Source organism: Gymnogyps californianus, chromosome 11 (genome assembly GCF_018139145.2).
Source record: "Gymnogyps californianus isolate 813 chromosome 11, ASM1813914v2, whole genome shotgun sequence".
Taxonomy (NCBI): domain Eukaryota; kingdom Metazoa; phylum Chordata; class Aves; order Accipitriformes; family Cathartidae; genus Gymnogyps; species Gymnogyps californianus.
Window position 1 is genome coordinate 11,001,987 of NC_059481.1, and position 26,638 is coordinate 11,028,624.

Consider the following 26,638-nt stretch of genomic DNA (forward strand, 5'->3'; position numbering starts at 1 on the left):
ATGAGCGACGTGGTGGAGCGGACGCTGAGCATGCTGCCCGGGCTGCTGGGGCAGCACGACCCGGGCGCCGGGCCGGGCGGCGCCGGCGGCCTTGGCAGGGTTTCGGCTACCTCGCGGCTCGGGAGCCTCATCCGGAGCATCACGGCGCTCACCTCCAAGCATGTACGGGCTGCGGGCGGCGCCCCGGGGCGGGCCGGACCGGGCCTCCTGCTCCTCCCGCCGCGTCGAAGCGGGCGGGCCCGGGCCTTACTCCTCTCCCTTCCCGCCCCCCGGCCTCCCTGAGGTGCCGGCGCGGTCCCGTGGGGCGCTGCGCTGCGCGCGCCGTGCGCGGTGGCGGGGCGCCGGCGTCTGCCCTCAGGCGCGGGGCTGGGTCTTGCTGAGCTCCGGAACCCGACGATAAACCTCGTTGCCATGCGTGTTCATGGCTTCCCGCGTTATGCTGTTCTGTGCGGGGCATGGTATGGGAGAGCACGGCCGCAAAGCATTGCCTTCTGTGCTCGAAACGGAGCACTCCGGTGTTACTACCGTAAATGAGGTGTACGCTGGTTTTGAGAAGACTGTGGAATACTGTTAAATTAACATGTCTTCTTTGACTTTTGTTTCATGTTTTGCCTCCAAAATTTATGCGAGATTAAAATAGGAAGTTTAATTTCTCTAGGAAGAAGAAAAATTAATCCAGCAGGAGCTAACCAGTTTGAAAGCAACAGTTTCAGCCCCCACCACAACACTTGTAAGTTCTGTTAGCGGTTACAGGCTGTGGGAACAGCAGTCCAAAGGTGAAGAAAAACAGTGTTCTTGCTCTTTTTGCCAGGTGGAATGTACACGTTACATGAGTTATAGATATTTAATCATCAGCATTAAAAGGTACCAATGTCTGTGGTTTTGCAGCACGGTTAAAGTAGTGAGGACACTGTAATTCTCTTTGATATGAATAAACTGTAACAATATTGCACCCAGAGGCTGTCATTCTATAGTTTCTGAAATAATGCAGACAAAAAAGCTAGGTGATGAACTGCTTCCATCAAATAATGTCCTTTGCAGGCTGACATTGTTCTTATAATTAAGTTGTGCTGTATATGAAGCTGTGCTTAGTTGTATGTACTGTTGCTCATGTCTGAGTTGCAGGAGTTGATATATTCTGGTTTGAGTTGGTTCATGCGTATCTTAGTCCCATGAGTGAGAATTTTTGAAGGGAAAAAACAAAGTTTTACCTCACACATAGTGAAGACCCATCCTAGGTCAGTGTAGTGATTGATAAAAAGTAATTTGCATTAGCGGTGTGATCATCTAGCACCTCAGGTAATTCATATTTTTTATGTTAGTCATAATTAATGTACTGTTGATCACATGCATGCTAATCAAAATAAGATAACATCCTTAAGGGTAGTATATGGGGAGTTCTGCTTTTACAGTCAAAAATTAATACTGATTCGCAGAAGAGGTTCATAGCAAATGAAAAATTACGAGTACCCTGATTTTAGAAAATGTGTGTGAATGCACGTATGTTTCTATCAGACAAAGTCCTCTACTTCATTAGAGCAGTGAAGAGGAGCATAAAACATGGCTGACTTAAAATTCTCAATAATTTATTTTTGGTATTTCAGAGACTGATGAAAGAATGTATGGTGAGACTCATATATTGTGAAATGCTGGGGTACGAGTCTTCCTTTGGATATATCCATGCCATCAAGCTTGCACAGCAAGGAAATCTTTTGGAGAAAAGAGTCGGTATGTGCATGGAGCTGTAGCCTTAATAATATTCTCAAACTGTATTTTTAAAGTTTCTTAGGATTTATAATTCATGTAAAAATACAACTTAAAATGCTCTTCTACTTTCTTGGTCTTGTTTTGTAGTCTCTCACTCCTCTTTGAAAATAACTAAATCCCTAGTTTGTGAGCTGCTCTATATCTGCTTGTAGAACAGAAGGCAGGGGAAATTAATTTATTTTAAATCATCAGTTGTTCTTTCATTGTTTTGAATTATGGCACCAATAAACATGTAATTTACGAGAAATTTTGTTAAAAAACACATCAAGCTGAAAATGAGTTTCTGTCAGGATCTGGTTTCTTTTTCAAGTACTGTACTACAAGATTAGACAAAGATGTTCATGTCAGACATTTGTCAGACAAATATTTTCTGTTTTGGTGCTTGTAGGATTTTTTTAGTTTAGAAACAGTTGTGGGAAATGAGGCAAATAGGGAGATCCTTATAGCATAGGTGCAGAAGTTCCTGAGGACATCTGAAAGGCTAGTTCAGATTTCTTGGAAATTTCATGCCGTTGTGATTTCCTTGCCTGCCAGTGTGGCTATTAACTTGTTTCCAGTAGATTTAGTTTGAAGTAGCTGTCAGCCTGTTTCGTCTGGAGAATTTCCTTGCAGTTGCCGATTCAGCTGCCTAGTGAAGACATTTCTTCTTGTTTGCAGAAAAAACGGTTTAACTCCAAGCAATACTACGTCTGCATATGTAGAAGCAAGGCAGTGTCTTGCGGGATATGCTTGTTTGATATCCTTTGTTTGAATTTCATCTGGATCATCCACTCAAGTATTGGAGTTTCTGAGAGAATGCATTACAAGTGATGATTTAAGTTGCTTTATCCCTGAGTAATGAAAGCCAGTGTGCAGGTGCTCTCTGGTAGGGATTAAGAAATTCTGTCTTCACCAAACCTGGGAGGGCAGGTTGGTAAGCTGTTTTGAAGAAAACTTTGTGACCTCTCTAAGTGTCAAGAACCAATGTGTCTTGTTATTAATCAATTTGAGACCTAGGGCTCTTATTGAGAAGGCTTTGGTGAAGCAGCGTTTCTTTCTTTTTTTTTTTTTTTTTTTTTTTTAATATGTGGGTGGCTTGAAGTTCTCTGGACACAAAGCACCCTTAAGCTTTGATCTGGTAAAAGGTTGTTATGGAGAGTGTGTGTGTGGCTTTTGTTTTTTGTTGTTGTTGTTCTGCAGTTAGGTGCAATATATGAGGATGACCTTGTCTGTTCTTGGTGCAATATACCAAGGTTTGTATTAAGGAGTTGTTGTCAGTTGATCCAATCAAGATGGGTTACTCTTTTACCCGATGTGAGCCTCAGTGAATGAGAGCAAACTACGTTTTTGCAGGTGTGCTAGGCTGATCAAGTCCATAGTTTCACAAGCAGATAGATCAATCTGATAGTACAGTTATTTGTATCTAAGTTGTTCATTTTGATCCCTAAGCCCTGAATAAACCAAGACCTTTTTTAAGATCCATTTCTGTTATACAAATATTGTCATGAGTTGTGGCACACCCTAGCCACACACATGAGCAACTGTCATCCAATAGTGTGGTTTTTTGTTGGGTTTTTGTAACTGAGTTAACTCTTCTTGTATTACAGTCTTAAGTTTTCTATCTTGAAGTTGCGTATTGCTTGAAAGTAGTAATGGAGGCTGCTTTCTTTTATAGGTTACTTGGCAGTTTCTTTATTTCTACATGAAAATCATGAACTGCTACTTCTACTTGTGAACACAGTTGTGAAGGTACAGTGTTTTTGGAGGTCTGGAGGTAAACTAAACTTGGACCAATTCTTCCTGTTTTGTGTCACGCAACATCTAAGCTATGTACTCATTAGTTCTATCTTGCTCTCTTAAAGTTGCTGTTTCTTTGGTTAGCAGTGAAAATTTGAAATGGCTTTCCCTGGCTTTTTAATTTAATCTTGGCATTCCTGCTCTTGAAGCCATATTTTTAATTTTTTTCAAAGGAGATAGACCATAAAATTTCCTTTTAAAATGTACCATGCAGCCATATTTCAATGTAAATTTTTGCTTTTAGCTGACAGCAAGTATCTGTTGGCTTGAGTTCTTTTGATAATTTTGATAGAAAATGGAAATAGGCTTTGGAGTGACACTGAAAATCTATTACCTAATAATATTTTGTAGGTGTCATCTTCTGTATTACTGCCTCTTACATGGAGCAATTGTGACTTAGTATAACTCTTTTTGCGTAATGATTACTTTTATATTACAGTAGGCCAAAGTCACATAAATTATAGACTGAAAGTGATGCTCATTTTGTTGTTGTGATTGAAAACTGTTTTATAATATCTACTATTTTTAATTGTGTTTGAGACAGAGTGTGAATTTTTATTCTTTCTTTTGTAGAACGTTATGTGTAATTTGCATTCGCTTCTTAGGGAGTAGGTAATGTCTTATTTTAGTGTACAAATATGTAATTGGTAGTATTATTGAGCTTGCTCTTTTTTCCTTTTTTTTTTTTTTTTAAATTCTTTGGGCTAGATCAAAGGCACTAGAGAGAATACTGTTGAATTCTGTGAGAAGTGACTCATCCCACTGATCCAGCTGGGGACTCAGCATAGTTTTGCAATCATTAAACTATTTCAGTAAACAAACATTGATTATAGCTCTATGTGTTAATCTTGCATACATTTAAAATATGAATGTAGTTCTATAACATGAGTGTGAGGAGCTGCTTGTTCCTTCTTCCTGTATAAGAGAAGAAAAGAAACCGGTTAGCTCAGTGAGAGCTGACACTTCTCAAACATGAGCAGACAACAGAATGGCTGGCAGCAGGATGCTTGCTGTAGGTGGGCTGTGTAGGTGGGCTAGAGCCAGCCTGCTTGTGAAAGATTTGGGGTATGTCTGTGCAGAATTTAAAAGTCTAAATAAAAAATTACTGTCTTATTTCAATGATTGTAACAGGACTTACAGAGCACTAATCTAGTAGAGGTGTGCATGGCATTAACCATTGTCAGCCAGATCTTTCCACGGGAAATGATTCCAGCTGTTCTTCCCCTAATAGAAGACAAGCTCCAGCATTCTAAGTATGTATTCATTTACAGAATTTCAAGTGATCTTTTACAGTTCAATGACTTACTTTTGTAGGTAGTTTTAGTAAACTGGTGTTTTTTCTCTGAGTTGGTCTTTCTAATCATTACCTTCAGAAATTGTTCCTCTCCTAGTTTTTCTCTTGGATTCGTGTCTCATTTAATTGCAGTCTTGACTGAGTATTACATAGGTATTCATTGAATTTATCTGCTGGAGTCCTTTTAACAAATATGTGGATGAAGAAGTGTTTTTAGAGTAAGTGGAGAAACAGATTAGGATCCTTGAAGTACTTCACTGATAATTTTTTTTTAATAAAGCTCTTTATAGAAATTTTGTTGATAAAAGTGTGTCTGCAGATATCAATACCCTTGAATTGTTTGATTCTTAATTTATAACATCCCATACACAGAGGGTAACAATATAAGTGTTGATTACAAAAGGAACTGCAGAATGAACTGACTCAGTAACTTCTAGACAGGTACTTTTTGGAGCTGCACATGTGACCACAACAGATTAGCAGTGTCCAATTTCATTGTTTATTTGGTGGCCATTCTTTTGAACTGTCAATCTGACATCAAGTCCTACTATGTTTTTAAGTTTGCTTTGTCACTTCCTCACTTAGATGGTATTTGCAAAGTCATTTGTTATCAAATATGTAAAACATGGGTTCTCATCTCTCTCCAAATCATGATGTTCTGATGGTTGGCCACATAATTTTACATTGCTGTAGAAATAAAAAGTGCAAGTTGTTTTGTTAAGTCAAGTACTTAAAATACACAAGCAACTTCATTTTGTTTTGTGTGAATCTCATTTCTCCTCAGGGAAATTATCCGAAGAAAAGCTGTTCAAGCTTTATATAAATTCTATCTCATTGCCCCTAACCAAGTTCAGCATATTCATGATAAGTTCCGGAAAGCCTTATGTGACAGGGACGCTGGAGTCATGGCTGCTTCTTTGCATATTTATCTTCAAATGATTAAGGTAGGCAAAGAATTAGAAGCACAACTGAACTTAGGAGCGATTTTTATATATATTTTTTTTATTATTTTAAATACACAGTGTACTGTACAGAAGTTTTGCAGAAAAAACGTAATCATTAGAAAAGTTAATTTATGTGATCATGGGTATCTGTATTATGTTTGTGCTAGCTCTCCATTTACCTTGACAGATCCACTTCTTGCATGATCTGGATGCTCAGCATTATTGGCATCCTTAGCTAGCGGATCTAACTTCTACAATGTGTTAAAGGGTTTGCTGAAATTTGCTTGTAAACTTTTTTTTTCTGTTACCTTCAAGTTACATTCACTCCCTTTGCAAATGTGTGAGAAAATAGCACAGGTTTAAAGTGAGGAGCTTACAGGTGTTGGGGGATGAGACTAGAAGTATGATTTAAAGAAATGAAACCATCAGTGTAGGTATTTTGATCTTACTCAAGTTGTGGATTATTTTTACTTTTGAGGTGCTGTATCAAAAGATTTGAATTGTATTTCTTTTTCATTATGTAGGAAAACTCATCTGGATACAAGGACTTGACTGGGAGTTTTGTAACCATCCTAAAGCAGGTAGTGGGAGGAAAGCTCCCTATTGACTTCAACTATCACAGCGTGCCAGCACCATGGTTACAAATTCAGCTTTTAAGAATATTGGGACTGTTAGGAAAAGATGATCCAAGGTAACCAGATTTTTCCCTGTAATTAATATTTTGAAGGTACAAAGAATATAGTCATGACCTGTACCTCATAGACAGCTTTCTGTTTGTTTTGGTTTGTTTTTTTTTAATAAGAGGATTTCAGTGTTGAACTTCTTATACATTTGTTACTAACCAATACAGTGAGCAGATACTTTTTAAACTGCAAAATTAGTTTCTTAGCTTCTGGATTGGCTAAACAATTGATTTTTGTGTAATATGCTTGAAATATATTTTTGCTGGGACTTCTGTTACTAGGTTACCAAACAACTGTGTGAAAATCCAGAGTAAAGATATTTTAAAAAGTGGTGTCATTTTGTGAGGACCTAGTTGTCTGTGATCCTTTTCCTGTTGATGTTTTATTTTTTATACAAGCAGTGAGGGAAGTGTTTTTATTCTTGTGATATGGTAAATGTTTCTTTTGAAAGCTGCAAACATCTTGTTAGATGCCGTTTAGAAACATGTTATAGAGCTCTTCCATGTTAAAGCAAATCTGTGGATATGAATAATTCGTGTTACAGATTTCAGCTGTGGCAAAAAAAGACTACATGCTTGTTACTGCTGCAAATAATTTTAAATTTTTTTTTCTTGTTAAACAGGACAAGCGAATTGATGTATGATGTTCTAGACGAATCTTTAAGAAGAGCAGAGATCAATCATAATATTACATATGGTGGGTGATGCTATTTTATGTAATTATCAGTATTTGGAGAGATTGAAAATGTGAGTAGTTGATTGTGCTAAAATACTTATGCAGTACTTTTGAAAAATCTAATTATATTTTTAATAAACAAGTGTATTCTTAAGTGTCCAATTAGTAAATTGTAAAACAAGTGATACATTGCTGTGCAGCGCAGTTTTTTCTCATTGAAGTAAAACGTTTTTATTTACTGGGAATTCATCTTGACTCAAAAGCTTCTATCCTATGTTTACATTGTCCTTGCCCTTAAATACAGAAAGTCTTAATGTACAGTACAGCTTCTTCATGAAAGCTTTTATTGAACATTGCTTAAGTTGAAATAAATGATAAAAGAAAAATCCTAGTGATACAGCTCTGTTTATTAGAAATGCTTGGATCTTCTTTTCACTGCCCTGAGAAAGGCAATAAAGTGTGCAAGAGTGACAGCATGAGTCCTTTACAGCTGTGTAGGGCTTTTCCTCTAGCCACAGTTAATAAAAATTACACCTGCAGAGTTCAATGATAGTGGTGCCTGTGAAAAGGTGTTTTTGGCACACATCTCAAATTAAAATTTCTAGAACGTGGTAGAAGGCTATGTTAATTTCATTATCTTCTCAGTAGAGAAAGCTGTATTTGTTGCTAGAACAAAGGAAAAGGAATAGTTGCACTGTCAATTTTTGTTCTAATAAAACGTCGAGCAATTTATTTGGATTTTTCTTTGCCTTCCCCTCCCTAGACACACAGATCTGATGTTCTAGAACCCTGCATTAAGAGCTGTTTCACTATTAAAAAAAACTAACCCCCCCATTATTTTTTTTTGTTGAAATAAAGCCCCATAGATGTTGCCAAAGTACCTGTGCTAATGGAATGGAAAGAAAATTGAGACTTTTTTAAAACAACACTGAGGGGGGGGAAAGAAAGGAACATGGCTTAAAGCTCTAGATGTCTAATGCTTACTTGATACATACTTTGTAAAGCATTGTGTAAGCTTCGCTTCCACTAAAAAGGGGAGCTTTGGGGAAGTATTGTCCTTTAGTAAATAATAAATGAGGAAGCGTAGACGCTTAGTGTATTCAGTTTATTGCTTCTACTCTTTCAGGCAAGAACATACAAGATATTGGGAGGTGTGTTGCCTTATAATACAGAGAATTTGCACTTGCAGTTGCTAAGAGTTAAATTTGTTTTAAGTGCTTAAGGGGGCAAAGTGGGCAGTTTATTATGATTTATACAAGGACATAGAATTTAGGTATGTAGTTTTTGTTCACATATAAGCTTTTTATAAAGCTTTAGTTGATGATCCCAGACAAAAGAAAAATGGAATTCTGAGTGATTACTCTTTCTTACACAAAGTCCTTGGTTATTGCGTGTTTCTTGCTTCTTGTAGGCAACTGAGTTGTTAATTGTTAGTCTTTCTCAGATTTAGTTTTGTAATGCTTAAGAAGAGTAGGTGGTTGTCTATTGGATGATACAATTAGAGACTGAATTAGAAGAACAACTGAAAATTACATCGTGATTTTAAATGCCAGTTAACTTGAGGAGAGTAACTTGGTCTGAACCTTTGCCCAAATTGCTGCCACGAAGGATTAATTACTTTTTGTGTGTTGTTCAGTTTACTTTTAGCTTTTTCTCAAACAACTATACAAAGTTATTTTTTTAATAAGAATGTTCTTGGGATGATTTTGGCTGTTGGTAGTAGCTAAGAAATCGTATGAATTATTGAAAAATATTTTGTCTCAAATCCTGTATAGTTGCCCATTGGCTTTCTAAAGACCATCCAGTCCAGTCCCTTGAGCAACTATAGGAGACTTCAAGGTTGGAAGAACTTTAAGGACAGAAAGTTGTATGCACAATGGCAAAGGCTAATAAAAAATATGTATATACTAAAGGAGATAGTCTTTCATCATGTTTTCACTTATGTCAGTAGGTACTCTGCAGTTAGATTCAGTGGGGGTGGGACAGCACTGCAGTTCCTTGATACAGTCAACGAGCTTGTTTGCTTGTTAAAAATTTTTGCATTATAGAAGTATTTAATACACATTAATTACGTGTCTCTTTTTCACCCTCCACAGCCATCTTGTTTGAATGTGTCCAAACAATTTATACAATTTATCCCAAATCTGAACTACTTGAAAAGGCTGCCAAGTGCATTGGAAAATTTGTTTTGTCACCCAAAATTAATTTGAAATACTTAGGTAAGGATACCTGATTTCATTAAGATGTTTTTAATTTGGTCATAGTAGTATACATTCTCTTATATCACTTCCAATCACTCATATTCTAGGTTTAAAGGCTCTGACCTATGTTATCCAGCAGGATCCTAATCTGGCACTTCAGCACCAGATGACAATAATTGAATGTCTGGACCATCCAGATCCCATTATTAAAAGGGAGGTCAGTGAATTTTTAAACATCAAAAATCAAGTTAATTTTTAAGATGGGTGATCAATTTTCTAAAATGAGTAGCATAAAAGGCATATTATGTCTCGGTTACTGTGAGAGAGCAGTTACAAACAATGTGACAAGCTGTGTAGGTAAGCAGTGTATTTCATTTAAGACTTGTCAAATAAAGACAGTTGCTCAATTTGATATCATACTAAAGTGTTTCTGTTTGCCTGCTTCCTTTTTTTGAGTCCTCAGAGCCAATTAAATAGATTTTTTGCTTTCTCTTTCAGACTTTAGAGCTTCTCTATAGAATTACAAATGGACAGAATGTAATTGTCATAGTTCAGAAGATGCTTGACTACTTAAAAGAAAGCAGAGAAGAATATGCTATCATCAACTTAGTTGGCAAAATAGCAGAACTAGCTGAGAAATATCCTTTTATTTTTCTGAACTAGCTGAGAAATATCCTTTTATTTTTCTGAAACTTTGGAGTCAGAGCTCAGGCAAATGCAGCATTTGTGCCTTTCAAAGCATCCTTCGTGATCTTTTGAAGTAGGAAGTGCTACAGCTGTGCTTTCTGCTCTTTCAAATGCAAAAAAAAAAAAAGGCAAAAGAAAATGCATACAAAAATGACCACAGTGTTTCTTGTATTTCACTGGGAGAAAGTAATGGTACTTAAAATACTTTATTTTGGCTTTGGAGTTTAGCATTAAAACCTTGTGTTTTTAATTTAAAACTTTGAAGTCGTACACCACTGCATGGGGAGAGGTGCCTCAGTGCTGCATTGAGTGCTGTTCTGTAATTGTGGGAGTGATCTTCCTATCGGAGAACTCTTCATTGGTGTATGGATTTTAAGAATAACACGCTTTCATAGAAATAAAGAAAAGATGCCAAACTATGACAAAAAGACGGAAGTGATGATTAGGGATTTGGCATATGGTGGATATTGCTGTTAGACTTGCCATTGCCTGATTTTCTGTATGTGTTCTTGTCTGATACTTTGAGTTGTAAGCTCTTTATAACAGAGAGCTACCTTACCGTCCTATTTGTACACTGCTTTGCACAGAGTAGTGTACAAAAAAAGCTGTGTTGTCATGCATTATGAAAAAATAAAAAAATAATATTAATGTTTCTGTGCTGTTGAAAATTTCCATTCAGTGAGTGTGCATTTTCAGGATTTGTTTGAGGGAAGGCAGAAGCTAACTTCCAAAGTTAGCAAAGGCTCATCACATTTTAAATATATAAAAAAAGCAATGTTGCCTTCTGTGGAGTACTTCAAAATGTTTATTGTTTTTTAGTAAAGCAACAGCAAAACACTGCTGAAAAGAAGAGCTAGTCTATCACTTATCAAGTGACATTGGGTAAACAAACTCAAAAGATCACGCTGGAAAGCTAGCACAGAACAAGTATGAACTTAAAATACAGTAGGATGGGTTTCCAGAGCTAAATCCTTGTGTGAACGTGTCTGTTCGTACTGCGTGAAGTCTACTTAAACTCTTATTTTTCACTCTACCATTTATTCATGCACAACTTAAGATGTATTGGTGGACAAGCCAGCAAATTGCACATAATGGATAGCTGTTAAGGTCATGCGCAGGCTTTTTCAACAGGGCAGTAACTTAAGACTTCTCTACCTGACTGCCAGTTTTCATGAAGTTTACAGGAAACACTTTATAAAAGATACAGGAAACACTTTATAAAAGATACAGGAATGTTTCCTCTTCAGTTAGATTGAGCTGATATTTGGCCATCAGGCCTCCAACTTACTGAGGAGAGCAAGATGGGTAGCTTATTTGTGGAAAATTTGTTTCCTTAGGAAACACACTAAAAAAGAAAGAAAAAGTTATGCCTTAGCACTTCATTCCTTAACATCTGGATACATATGCCCCTGACAATGAGTGGTTCATCCAAACAATGAATGCTGTGTTTTCAGTTGGAGGTGACGTTGTGCATCCTGATATCCCAAACAACTTTCTGAGGCTGTTGGCTGAAGGTGAGTAACTCCCTGAATGCTCTGAAGAATCAAACGTGTTCCTTAATCATCTGGCTTTTTTTCTTAAAATGCACTTTGAAATATTTGATGGGAGGTGTTATTTGTGTTTCAGGCAAAGTATATATTGTTTTCTATCTAGGATTTGATGATGGAAAAGATGATGATCAGCTACGGATGTATGCAGTACAGTCTTATTTAGCATTACTTGAAGAGGAAGGTGCATTGTATCCACAGAAATTCCTTCAAGTTATGAGTTGGGTAAGGTAGACACATGGTCAAAATTGAATACATAGATAGAAGGAAACTGTCAAAGGTGGTGATGTTTTTAATAAATATTTTAAACTGTTTCATTTTTAGTCATGAATATTCTGTTTTTACTTGAAGTCAAGATAATATGCTGAAATCTATTTTTAGTGACCTCTTTTGGTGCCCGAGGACTACTTAGCTTGTCATAGTTTGTGGAGAAGCTGACTTGCTCTCTTTAAGGCAGGTGACTACTGGAATGGCTTAGCAGCCACATGAATCTGACTGCATGCTGAGAGCCTTTCTGCCTTCATCAGAATTAGGCCACATGTGGTTGTGAAATGCATTTTTAGCCTTGCAGATGACTGGCTAAGTGCTATGCTAGTGTTGTCTGGTACCTGGGTAAGCTTCAGCTTCCACCCAAGGAAGAGGCTGCAGTATGAGCAAATCATGTTTTGTAAGGGCCTAATTGCTATGTTTAGCTTTCTTTTCAAGACAGCTATTTGATTTTTAAGAAACTAAAAGCTGGAGTCTGCTGAGGTAAACGCAAAGATCACTTCAAGCCTTTGACATTTAAAACACAAAATGGTAAAGAAATAATTTAGTACATTTTTAAATAATACTTTCTTGAATGTGGGTGGATTTTGTTGTGTTGTTATTTAGTACTACATTCTAATTTCAAAACTGAAAGCACTGCTCTGTGTGACTAAATGCATATTTTGTCTGTTCTTTGTGAATAGGTGTTGGGGGAATATTCCAGCCTTGTTACAGATGTTGATCCAGAAGTTATTTTGACAAAGCTACACAGCCTGCTGAAGAAGACTTTTGTTACTTCTGAAACTAAAGTGTGGATAATGGCTGCAGTCACCAAGATAGCATCACATACCTCCTGTTTGAAAACAGTTGACAAACTAATCCAAGAATTCAGCAACTCTCTAGATACCTGCATGAGACAGTATGCCTTTGAATTGAAGCATCTGTGTGAAGACAAAGCACTGATGAAAAACTTGCTTCCGTTTGATGCTAGTTGCGATGACATGGTGGTAAGACAGCTGCAATGTGTGTTCTTCATGAACCTCTTTGTAGTTCGGGGGGGTTGAATATTTTGGTAAAAAAGTGTTTTCAGAGTGAATGATATTTGACAGTTCTGACTAGTGCCACTCTTTAGTCTGCTTAAAGTGAGTTTTCAGAAACCTACTTTTTCAGGCGTATGTGATGAATTGTCATGTTCTATACTGAAAGATAAAGAACCATGGTGTTTAGCTAGTAAGCTGGAGTAGCTTTTAACAAAATTAAGATTTCATACACTAATTTATTTTTTCGTTGTCTTTTTTTTTAAAGGCAAGTTAGGCCTGCTTTAGTGATATGGTACTGCTTTTTAATTCAAAGGGGTTGCCTCCTATTTAGAAACTACTGATCTTGACACTGAAATGTCCATAATAAATGATGGAAAATAGTATTGATGTTGCTGAGGTTTTTGAGGGTTTTTTTTTGAATTCAGTATTTTCATATAATGGTAGGATCAACCATTTTGGGAAAATGCCACTCTACTTTTTTTTTTTCTTGTTTAGACAAAAAAATCAATAGTGGAGGAGTTAATTTAAGTTACAAATCTCTACCTCAAAGTCTGTTTCAACACACTTGCTTAACAATTTCTGTTAATACAGCGGCTTTACTGGTAGATATGGGAGATGAGACAGAAGATCCTGATTTGCTGATAAGACACAATATTCTGCTAACATCAGGCTCATGTATAGAAAATATTTTCATTGCTTTTGCACTTCTCTTAATTCTGTGTAGGTCGATGCCTCCTTATCTTTTCTGGATGGGTTTGTGGCTGAGGGCCTTGGTCGTGGTGCAGCACCGTATAAGCCTCATCACCAGAGACAAGAGGAGAAACTTTCTCAGGAAAAAGGTGACTGTTTACTGCATTTATTAAATAGCTAGTAAATTACCTGATAAGTATTAACAAACAATCTAAGTGTACAGTTAATATTATTTCTTAATGTAATGTTATCTTAATCCTAATGCATCTTTTGTCTGTAGACTTAGCTAAGTTCAACTTAGTTTTTAGTTCCACATCTGTCTAGCTGGTATATGTAACTGTTCATTTGTCATAAGTTGCTGTTCTGCAGATGAGAATGTTTTACTGTTATCTCTGCTGGTCTATGGGATTTGAAATTTATGGGGATTATTAAAGTGAAAGCAAAGGGTTCCTAACTTTACTGTACTGAGCACTTAGTCTTGACTGTGGAATTGTAGTTTGCGATAGTAACCATTGTGAACTTATTTTATGACACAAATCTTACATTTCTTAGTTAGTGTAGGTGCAGATAAGGCAGCAGTATGTGCTTTTATGTATTTAAAAATACCCCAAAGCTTTACCTATAGTGTATTTTTTTTATTCTTACTTTTTTGCCGTAGAAATACTCATTTACTTTATTATAGCCAGTCACATAAGGATTTCTTTTAGACACTTCTGAATGATTCACTTTGAGGTTGGAAAGCTTTTCTAAAACATTCCTCAGCTTTGCTTTACTGTTGAGGAATTAGAAAAATGACTCTTGTACACTGCATTATCTACAATTAAATTATTATTTTTAAAAGAAGTTTTTGACTGCGTAGGTTAATGCATACAATAAATAATATTGTCCTTTTGCTTGCATGTGTAGCTTGGCAGAATTTAACACTTTTCTGAGATAATTATAAATTGAGAGTATGACATCTACAGCCTCCACTTCAAGCCTGCTAGAAAATTCAAAATTTTGGTGGAGAAATGTTGAACAAGGTCAAATATGTTGAAAGTGAATATTCTATACTGTTTTTTCCATGCATGTAAAGCCCAATGAGGGATATAATCTGCTGTATGTCAGATTGAGCTCATAATAGTGCTTCATACTGAGGTGTTGAGAACAAAATTAGTGGTCTTTACTGCTGAAGAACATCCATTTAGCACTCTGGTGTTTGCAGTGTTCCTGCAATTTTGCAGGGAAGCCATTGTAGGAACCAGATTATGAATTGCTGTTTTTTCTCAGTAATCACAAGTACTGATTAGCGTCTTCCACTGCTTCATAAATATTCTAGGAAGTAAGATACAGGTGAGGTAGAATATTCAGAAATATTCTAGAAGGGGAGTCCACTGAGTTTATTGAAATTCTTTGTTTATAGATAACTAAATTTATGGGTTAGTAGAGTTTGATTATTTTTATGTGGATTCTGTTTATCACAAAGCCCCTTGGATCTCTTCCTTCTTGCTTCTGTATTGGACAGGACACTTCCTTAGCACTGCCTTCTCCTTTATCAGGAGACTTCTTTCATCTCAGATGCCCAACAGCTTTGCCCTGCTGCTTCACTTTGCTGGGAAGAAGAAAGTGTAAGGCTGGGGTGGAGATGAGGGAAAGGGACTGTACCCCTTGATAGTTCCAGGGCTGCAAAGGAGAGTCTGCGCTCTGCTTCATACAAGCAATGACTGTTTATGTTACAGTCCAAAACAATTTTTAGAAGCTATTCAAACTACATTTTGATCCGTAAAGCATAGCTAAGGTGGCTGGTTCTGAGTCCTGATTGGCAAGTCTTAGTGAAAATGATTTATCATCCAAAGTGTCAAGTATGTTTGCAAAGCAGACAGTGATATATGGACATAATGCTGTGGACTCAAAATGTTATTTAGGCTCATGAACAAATGGAAAAGCTTGTTTACTGGAATCCAATACAGTACTTCTGTCTACAGATACTAGGCATCGGCAGATGTTTTAGTGATATGCTGTAAAGTCACTATTTCTGTTCAATTTCAGTATTTAAAACCACATACCAAATGAATACGTTTTAGATAAATCCTCTGTGTGTCTAAACTTATTTGAGAACAGAAACATCCATTTTTAATGAGGATAAGATCCTGAATGGGAAGCCTGAGAAGTGCAGCAATACAGCATATCTATTTTCAGAAAATAGATTTCTTTCTTACCTTTTTATGCCTCATTGTAATTTTAAGATTCTGTCTGTCTTGCAGCTCTGAATTTTGAACCTTATGGGCTGTCATTTGCTTCAAGTGTGTCCTCCTCTGGCGTCACCGGCAGACAGTCCCCCACTGGTTTATCTTTTGGTTCTGATACGTCTGGTAATAGTGCTGAGACAGGGCATAAAGAGTGAGTTAATTTGTGTTTGAAATGAAGTACATTTAAGCTTCTGTTCTTGTCAGTATCATGTGTCTTTGCTTTTTCATTACATGGAACTAAAAAGAATACAGTTGAACTTGGAAACCTCTATCATGTAAGAAGAAATTTGGATGGCATCTTCTTTGAAATAACTAGGAAAAAAGCTAATGCAGTTAAGACTGTTTTTCCGCTTTCTTCACAAACTACAGATTAAGTGATAGTTAATGGACTAAAATTGGGACAGGATTACCTGATGATTACATGACTAAATATTTTTTCTCTGGCTTCTTTCTTTTTCTTACAGGCTATGCTTACTTCTTATGGGCTTACAATAATGTGCCTTTTAAGGAAACTTTTTAAGATAAAAGTGAGGCTAAAATTCACAGTGTGAGATACTCCTTAAGTTTTAGAACACTACAAATAAATTCCATGTCCATAGTTTCATGCAAATTAATAACTTCATTTATACTCTGGTAGATTGGTATGCAGGAAACCTTGGAAGCTTTTTCAGACTCTTTAACCAGTTTGTGTAAGAAAACTTGAGTGAGGCTTTTAGGTGTAGGACTTGCAGCATTTAGCTTGTGTCTGTTGAATTAACTTCTGCTAGAGTTCAGGGTGTCTAAGAACATGAACACTTTTCAGAAGAAATAAAAATATTTTCTAGGTATCTTCTAATTTGCCATCTCTTACATTAACTTAAATTATTTTTTAAGGAATCAGCAATTTAAATATATTTAGAGATTCCTAGAATCTTTCTCCTGGGGAGAAAGATAGATACCATGTTGCTTGTATTCACTTTTAAAAAAATTACTCAAGTACATTATAAATGTAATCTGAAACTCTGGATGGAGTTGGCAAACAGTCTGCTACTGGCTGCAGGTGTCTAATGCTGACTTAGTATAGGTCTGTACTTAGGACTGTATAGCCTAGTCCAAGTTCGCATTTGCGGGGTGTTTTAAAAGTAATGAATGACATTACTAACATAGAACTTAATGGAGATGCAAAAGTGTTCATTTATATTCCACTACTCACTGTGTATATCAAAGTACCAAAGTTGTGAATGGTGTTTAAAGTAGAGTGTTGGCATGTTTTTATGAATGTGATGTTCATATGGTTGATCCTACTTTGTTTTGTTTGCCTTTTTAGGACAAATACTCTGAAACTTGAGGGAGTACGCAAGCTGTGGGGAAAAGAAGGCTATCTTCCAAAGAAAGAAAACAAAGTTGGGAAAGAAAATGAGCCACAAACTGTTTCATGTGGCAGCATAATAGCAGGACAAGTGGGTGATCCTCCTGCATTGCAGTCTGATCAAGTTGCCATCCTCTCTGAGGAAGACAAAGAGAAGCAGCAGTTAGCGTCAACTTTATTTATTGGGCTAGGATCAGACGCTGGTGTCAGTCTGGTAAGTGGTTCTTTTGAGACTTACCAATTTAAAGTTTATATGTTGCCTTATTTACAATTACAGATATTTATATGGAAATGTAGATCAAATTAGTGTTGTGGTAAAACGAGGCAAAAAACCCCGAGTCACTGAAAAACTATTGAAAATTACTTTTGTAATCTGATAATTTAAGAACCTGAAATGGGTTGGATATTACTTGATGAAGCAACCTCTGAAGCAGATCTGATTCAGTAACTAGAACTTCCCTCTGTTTACATGTTGCACTTCAAGTTTTAGTCTCCATTTTCCCTAACAACTGTTCCTTGACCCAACTGTACAGAGCTGTTGGCATTCATTTGGCAGTAAGGCTAGAGTTTGGTGCCCTATGTCAAGAACATTTTTTATTTATGTGTGGTAATATGTGGAACACTGAAGAGTTCACCATTAGGTAATCTTTTATAAGACTGGCATTATCATATTAGCCAGCTCAAATCTTGGCATTTATCACTGGTTTAACCAGAAAATGTTCACCTGTGCTTGCTTTTTAATAGGAGCTTTTAGCTTATGTTTTAGAAAACCTAGAGTCATTCTTGCATTATAGGCTAATCCAGTACCTTGTAAGAAATACAACAAAAGGCCGTTACTGGATCCATTAAAATGTTTGGAATCTATTTGTATTTGTCACCTGAATTGATTCCTTGGTCATTGTTTGTCCTTGCTCACTCTGTTTCACGCTGTTAACAGTAACACAGCTGGTTGCTAGAAACTTCCCCACGCTTTCTTCTTTTTTTCATTTTCAGATGGGGAAAGCAGACACAGCTACTCAGAAGTTCAAAAGGAAATCAAAGATAAATGAAACTCAGAATAGTGAGGAGGCATCAGACTTCCAAAATAATGCTGCTTCAGATTTTGGTCCCTTACTTGATACAGTACCTATTAACATGGAAGACTATGAGGGAAATATACACACAAGGTTAAGGAAAGCCTCCCTGTGTTCTTCAGATATTGTAGAAGATAATTTAACATTTGAAACACCTCAGTCCCTAAAAAAATCTGGGCTGGATGACAGACTTTCAGATAGTAGGCTGTCACAGTTGTCTTTGTTTGCTGATAGTAATATTGAAATTTTTCAGCCTTCTCCAAGTGCTCAATGTGAAAGTGCCAGTAAAACACTGTTGGTCCCTTCCTTACCGAAAGAGCTAGAAGAGCTTGCTCACTCTGAAGTAGTGGAACTTTGTCAGAGTGATGCCTTAGCTCTGTATTTATGTAAAGTTTGGACAGATGACTCTCTGTTGCTCACTGTTTTTGTTTCAAATAAAACCACTTCTGCACTTAGTGCTGTGAACTTAGTGTTTGAAGAAACAGAACATTTTCAGGTAAGAAACTTTGTTTCCGTTATATTTCAAATTCACTGGTAACTTCTTGCTTTTCGCTTGCATTTAAGTGTGCAATATTTGGTTTAAAGTAATAGCCATGCCTTTTTTTCCCAAAGCGTTTCCTTCAAACCTGTGGTATGGCTATTACACACATCCTAAAGGGTAGTGAAAGAAAACTCAATACTAAACTTAGTGTCATTTGGTATAAAAGTTAGCATCTCACTTTTTTTAATTCACCTTGAGTTCGTTTCCTACTGCTTGCCTCCTTATAACAAATGTGTATGATTTTTCAGTTCTGAATTCAGCTTCTTCCTGGTGTTTAAGACTGAATGCAAACCTAACCAGTCATACTCAGAATACTATGACTTGAGTTGCCAAAGAAATCCCTGTGTAACCTTTTTGTCTGGATGTGACTATAGGGCTTGTGCATTCATTTGTATTTAGCTGATAGGCAGACATGATGCAGTTTCTTCCTTCACATAAAATTTGTGTAAGCTTGTTTTGTTTTGTTTTTCCAAAGACATCAGTCATATTTCATTCTTGTTCTCATGCATTCAGTTGATGGGGGAGAGGAGTTGGTCAGTTTATTTTTTGACACTGGCTATATCTGGGATTTAACTATAGTTGGTAAAAGCATGTGATAGTCTCAATTGAAACTTCACTTAAATAATTGGAAAGCTATTTAGGAATTGCCTATTGGCATGACTATCCACGGATTTTGCTGAAAGAAGCACAGAATTTTGAAACCTTGGAGACACTCAGCAAGTGATAACTGGATAAAGAGAATTAAGCAGCATGTTTCTTTTCTAATTGACTTCATCGAGGAACTGCTAATTGGTTATGAAGTCTCCTTCCTTCCCATTTCTGGCTAGAATCAAACCTGCCATGGCATTGATAGAAAGTGGGCATCTCATGTATAGTTTTCCCTTGTAATTCACTTAAGTTTCCACACAGACCACTACCAGATAGAATCTGTTACCCATTTGTTTGGAGAGGCCAGGGACTGCTGAGTAATCTTGAAATGATCCTTGTTATTAGGGATGGTTTTTCAACTTCCTGCTTTTAACGTGTAGCTTGGGGTATGTTGCAATGTTGCTTGCTCTTGTATATTAGTTTATTTTGGGACTGAACTACAGAATTCAGGTTCTTGGTCTCTCTGAGCAATCATTCAGGGAGGCGGGGAAAGCCAATTGGCAGAAAGAGATCAATTTCTCCAGTGTTTTAATTCTCATAGAACTTTTGTAGATGTTAATGATTGATTTATCCTCAATGAGAGCTGAGAAATGGTAGCTCTATTCACTGGCCAAATAGTCCAAGACAAATCAATTGAAATAAAAGACACTTACACAATTTTATAGCTGTATCTTGGCCACTTACACAACTTGACAGCAAGACTTACATTCTATATTCCTTTTAAAAAATTGTCTAGATTTTGGAGAGTCCCACCTACCAGTTTCCTGTAATTGAAGCTCAAAGTGTGGAACATTGCCAGAAATTTGTGTGGATGAACAAAATCTGTACACAAGGAATTCTTTCTGGCTCCATTAATTACCAGACAGAGATGGAAACTTGCCTTGACTTTTCAATAACTTTGTCATTGTTGGACTTCATCAGGTAAATAAAATAAGCTGCAGTTTTTAAAAACACGTGTACTCAAGTAAGTATTAGACAAGCGCAGGATGATTTGGGTATTGATTATGAAAATAAAAGGCTTCATCTTGAGCAATTAATCTAATTGAGATGACGGTTAAAGATAGTAAATGGTTATTTATACACTTACAAAAAATGGGCGGAGTTCTGGGAAGAAGTACAAATACAGTGAGAATATTAACAGTAGCTGCAGGTCAGAATAGTCTTGAACTACAGGATGCGTTTTTGAGGAGGCTAACAGAACTGAGTGAAGAGAAAGGCATGCTGGTTTAAAATATGGCATAATATAAACACGTCAAACTGAAATAAGTGGTTTAAGTAGAGACCCATACATTATATGAAAAGGCTGACAACCTTTGCAGGCGAAGAAGAAAGCTCATTCTTTTCATTTTTGAACACTGCATTTATTTTAGGAGTAGAAAAAACAAGTGTTCTTTTTCCAGTAGTCTTTTCTGTTTTATAGTGAAATCACCTTGTTTTCCATAATAAAGTCTACCTCTCATTGAACTTGTTTCGTCTCTTTCAATGGGCAAATATCTCAAGACCATTCACTTTGGTCTTCCATTTACATAGAATAATGCATTTTTTTAAAATTTAGAAATCTAAAGCAAGGAATAGAAACCTTTTTTTAAAAGTTAAGCTGGGAAGAGGAGGGGTTTGTTTAAACTAATCTGTATTTGCTTATTGCTTGCTCTATTGTCCAGTTACTTCCAGATACGATTTTTTTTGGGAGACCAAATATATTCTGAATAACATATCTTATTTTGCTAAGATATGTGGTGAACTTATTTTTAGGCCAATGGAAATGACTACAGAAGACTTTGGGAAGCTGTGGTTGTCCCTTTCCAATGATGTGAAACAGAATATAAAAATGTCATCTTCTCAAGATTCCCTTTCAGCAGCTCTGAATACACTGCAACAGAAGCTGAAACTCCATGTAGTTGACATCATAGGTGAGTGAAAGTATACTGTAAGGTTGCTTACAACCTACAATTTGTCCCAGGAAAATAAGTGCATGGAAGCAGGTATCTTACAGTTTAAGGCAGGGAGCGTTTAGGAGCATAGTAAACACAGGAGCATTGTCCTATGGACTTTATTTGCCTTATCAGGGGTCTATGTGAAGATTGATGTAAAGGTACAAGTGTACAGCAAACACTAAATTTTACAAGGGAGCAAACTGTTGCACTGTGAAGAGTTTTGGACAGGACAGAAAAATGGGAATGAAGCTATATGACAAATATGAAGCTGGGATTGCATGTAGGACGCATGATTTTTGGCAACGTGTTAGAGGAGTAGGGGTAAGAGTAGAAGACAACAGCAGAAATGGAGTTTGAGAGAAAGATACATTTGTTGTGAACTGTACTATAGCTATTGTTACTTGTTAATTGTTACTTCATTTTTTCTGTGGCCTCTGTTTTAAGGTAATGAGGGAATACTGGCATGCCAGCTACTTCCATCTGTGCCCTGTCTGCTGCACTGTCGTTCTCACTCAGGGATGGTGGCTTTGTGGTTCAGATCACCTTGTTCTGCTCTTCCAGATGGTTTGCTTTATCAGTGTCAAAAGGTGATGGAGGAATCCTAGTAACAATAGTGCCTGCCTTAATCTATTTGGTGTGTGAAAAGCAAATCAAAGATTTATACAGTTGCACAGATAATTACCAAAGCTAAATTAAGCTTCTCAGAAGTATTAAAAGTTTTCTTCCAGCTGGCATATATCATGTGGACTTGTTGGGGAAGAGTGATGACCTAAATTATGCCTGCAAAAACATGCTCAGGACTGTACAGTGACTAACAAGTAATCCATTAAAGTATTGTTACCTGTTTAAGTGAAATGTATATTTCTTAATTTTGTTGTAAATGACTGAAAGTATTTATTTTTATTAAGCAGCTTTTATAGATGCCAACAATTATTCCTCATAGCAACTACTTAAATACGATTTTAAAGAAAACGTATCTCCATTATGAGGTCAGACTTGAACAGTTATCAGGATCATCTAATTTTATTTTGATAATTTTTCTAAAGCTGTTTTTAAGCACTGCTGGCAACAAGACCTGTATTGGTGGTTGTATAAAGTAACTTATGTAGCAACAAATGCATGTTTTGAAAATAATTAAGATACTAGAGAGCAACACACTTCCTATGATCTTTGATATTTACTATTGAAGTGGTAACATCTAAATTGGCTTTTGATAGGAGGCAGGCATGTGAAATTGTATGGAAGCACCTCCTGGGCGATGATCTAAGGCCCTTCAGGTTAGTTCCGACTGCAGTTCTTCCTGCCTCATGTTTCAGTCATGTTCCCTTTCCTTAGGGGTCTGTGACAGTCACTGAATATTTGTGCATGTCTGAAGATAAGTTTCATGTGGATCAAGTCTGAGATGACTGAGCTGGGGGTAGTTGGCTGTGGACATGTTGACTAGTTGGTAGTTGGCTAGTGGACATGTAAATTGCTCTCCAGTCAATCCTATAAATTTAATCTGGCCAATATCTCTGGTCATGAAAATTCATATGGAGGAAATTTTCATTTATTTTTACTTCTAATTATTTATAGCCTCAGTATGACTCTTCAAACCTTTGACTTGCACAGATGTGGCTGTGTTGTGTGTGCATGGCTAGGGACTGCAGTTAGGCATAAGAGATCTAAATCAGAGCAGCATACATGATAAATGTGTCTGTCTAGATTGTCTCCTTTTCTTCCTGAAGACCTCAACAGTCTTGAAAATCCAGCAATCTTAATTTATTTAGATGCTATATGCAAACTTTAATACTGTTTAATATTATGTATAACTGGTCGGGTTTTTTTATTTAAAAACGTCAAAGATGTACACATGGTTCAGACATGGTACCAAATGGATTCTACAGTGGAATTCTCTCCTTTGTGTTTGATATTAACAAGGAAGTTCTTTGTTATATTTCACTGTTATTGATTCTCACCTGATAAGCACTGGTTGTAAAGGAAAATAAAGTATTCAGTTACTTTGCTAATGTTTTGGTAAATGTTCATGAAATCATCATAAGAATGTTAATGTGCTGCTAGTTTCTTTTTTAAGTCAAGCCACTTGTGTTATCACAAGTATAATCATATAAGCAAAGCTCCTTTTTTATTGCTGTTTCAGTACCCTCTTACTGAGGAATTTAAAGTGCACTGAACCTGTAAATATACTTGATGTTCTGCATACTTTATGTTTACTTGGCACTTCAAGACATTTTATATAAATGAAAACTGATTTATAGTGGAATAATTTCCAGCAAACTATTTCCCTGCTGGTAAATCAGACTTGTGTTATGCAGTTGGACTTTTGTAATCATATGAACTATAATAGAAGAATCTGTTTGTGGCCTATGCATTTAAACCATTTCAGCAATGAGATGTTAAATGTCCTAGTGTTTAAAAAAAAAAAAACAGCAAAAGACAATAATGCCTTCTATTGTTCATGTAATGTTCTTTATAACCTTTTCCACCATATGAATAGTGTACATTAAGCTGTCAATATGCAGATTTGAAGACCTTTACAGTAACATCACATAAAGGAGTTTGCAGGGAATTGTACCTGTATCAGTCTTTATTTTTACATTGCCCAGCAAATATTTTTCTTCATCTATCACCATCTTTGCATTTCTTGTAGTTTAATAAAACTCAGTTGCATTTAAAAAAAAAAATTAGCTTGTTACTTTTTAAGTATTCTTTGCTACCACATGTAACAGTGTTTTTGCATATTAAGAACTAGATTCTATTTTAATTGTTTCTCTTTGCATCTGAACAGTGATGAAGAATGTAACACTGCAGAAGTCTTGAATCCATTGGTGATTTAAATGTCCTGCATCTCAGTTGGAGGTATAAAAAGAGTGAAAGAGTACACTTTAGATCTTATGAACAGCATTCTGTGTGCCAGCTCACATTATCCGATACTCTTTTTGGAATACTGTCAGATTGCGGGATTTGTTTTTAGGCGTCACAGGAGACTTTAGGGTCTCTTGTTCATAGTTGACAGCAATAGCATTTTTTTAAGTCCAATGCTAACATAACACACCATTTGCTATAGTATTGAGAAGGAGTTGGGGAGTTTGACATAATTGCTGAATTGAAGGTGGTTGCAGCTCTGATCTAAATCATGAGGCTGTTTTGTATGGCGTGGCTGTTGGTGTGTAACAAGAGTGCATGCTACACTGCAGTTCTGGCTGATGTGGGGAGCTTAGGCCCTTGAGAACCTCAGGAATTCATTGCTGGGAATCCCTCTGATCTTGGTCCATCATCCAGTTGTCTTTAAAATGAAATATAGCTGCATAAGTAATTATACAAAGGAATATTCTTTCATCTAGTTCTGTATTGAAAATCCTTTAGTGAGTATTGTCATCTTTTCTGGTGTTCCCATTTACTTTTCTTTGACTTAGTACATCTTGAAGGATTAACCTGTTTCAGGGAAAGGGAAATAAGGTGCATAGAAGTAGGCTAGAAGGAAGAGAGCACGTAATCCAGTTAGCACAAAGAAGTTTATTTTCAAGAGGCAACCAGAGGCCAGTCAGAGTATATACTGACCTTTCTGAACTGGCAGGTTAACAGTGTTTGGACCAAAACCCTAGGTACCAGGAGACGCCACTGTTTTACTGCTCTGTGCCATGGGCAACTTGGAGTTCTGGACATTTTGGAGTCAACAGATAAGTGATTGTATTGGATCCATATTTCAACTGTTTTGTCAGGTTGTCCCCCCTTACCCCAAGTATTTTCAGATATTTTTAATGAAACAAATACTTTGGTAGGAAAAATTGATGGAAGTGCGACATGGCAGTATGATGCAGTATGTTTTCCTAAACATAGATCAAATCTCCTGTTCTGTTATATTACTTCCTACTAGGTATTCCCAACCCCTTCTCATCCTGTAAGGACCCAAGAGAACAAATTTGTGTAACAGATGGCGCTATCTTGAGGTTTTCCTGTACCTGCAAGTAGTTCATAAATGACATTGCCTGATGGTTTCTAAATATTGGAAAGGTAGTTGTCTCCTATAGAGTCCCACTAGTAGTTTTTCAGCATAAAAAGCTGTATTATCTTTTCTGTGTGGATAAGACTGTGTGTTGTCTTTTTCTGGCATTGAGGTATGTAAAAATGGAAGTAAACCTGCTTAAGTCATCCAGTTAAGACTTGCTTTTGCGTTTCTGTTGCTCTGATACGAGTTAATTGTGCTTTACCTCTTGGTTCTCTTCAGGGTCAGCTATTTATATGCCTTTCTGTGCGAATGTTTCTCGAACACAAATAAGATTACATGTTCAGTGCAATGTACTGTTCTGTGGTACATGTACAATTTCATTAGGATGCCAGAAGTGGTCACTCCCTTGAGAGTTTCTTGAACGTTAAAATTTTTATGTAATAAAGTTGGCAGTGATGAAGCAAAGAATATTGTGTCCTGCCATGATATGATTCATAAAATTAAGCTGACAGCAATGTTTTACCAGCAGTGTGGCTTGAAACACCACTTACGAAGATTGCTTTAAACGTATTTTAAGGTAGTTGGCAGTTTTCTCTTTGTGCCAATCTTTAATTGCTTCCAGTATAATTGCCATGTGAGTTGTTTGCAAATCCTGAGCTCTTTCAGCCAAAACAGTTCGCTGTTTCTGGGAATAAGGATAGGAGAATATATGCTTGCTGTTGTTAAAACATTCTAGTAGGTTCTAGCATCTCCATGTTTAGGGCAGGGATTTGAAATCTGTCAGGAATGTGTCTTCAGTCTAACTTAAATCACATTTAGCTAAACTGAGCTAAATACATCATGGAAAACTTCGAAGAAGGTGCTTGGTAGAGAGCTAGATCTTGGTATGTTACATCTGCTCTGGCCCTGAGACAGGCTGCCTGTGTATCTTCTAGGCACCGCTCAGGCTGAGCCTGGGGAGAGGCTGGTACCTGAAGGCAAGAAGCTTGTGCCATTTCCTCCACGTGGCTTGTGAGGGAGTTTCTGAGCCTGCTGACTGAACCGCACTACTAAACACACTGAGTCATCATCATTTGTTAGCTCAAGTGCTTGAGAACTTTGTGGAAAACCAGAGATTCATTTGCTGCTGACCCTGTTTGTGTTGTGTGTGTGTGATGCAACAGAAATCTGGATTTCCAGTTTTCTTTTAAACCCTTAAACTGTCCATCTACCTACCTCCTACCTTCACGAAATCTGGTTGTCAAGAGCATTACGGTTGCAGAAGATGAAGGTGACAAAACTTAGATTACGCAAATTCCGTCCTCTTATTGCTTAATTTCCATTTACATTGGATGGTAGAATAAATAAATCAAAAGGAAGCAAAAAGG

General features: G+C 36.8%; 1 protein-coding gene across 1 annotated transcript; it reads left to right on the forward strand.

The window, feature by feature from the left end:
* AP4E1 (adaptor related protein complex 4 subunit epsilon 1) lies at nt 1-23,985 on the forward strand. Its single transcript, XM_050903467.1, has 21 exons — nt 1-162; nt 659-730; nt 1,605-1,728; nt 3,422-3,495; nt 4,675-4,796; nt 5,622-5,781; nt 6,306-6,472; nt 7,087-7,160; nt 9,236-9,358; nt 9,448-9,557; nt 9,839-9,978; nt 11,429-11,541; nt 11,681-11,799; nt 12,525-12,827; nt 13,585-13,699; nt 15,794-15,929; nt 17,085-17,340; nt 18,120-18,695; nt 20,125-20,309; nt 21,141-21,298; nt 21,767-23,985. Exons 1-21 carry the CDS (start codon nt 1-3, stop codon nt 21,925-21,927), a joined length of 3,450 nt encoding a protein of 1,149 aa, XP_050759424.1. The 3' UTR covers nt 21,928-23,985.
* The last annotated feature ends 2,653 nt before the right edge of the window (nt 23,986-26,638 follow it).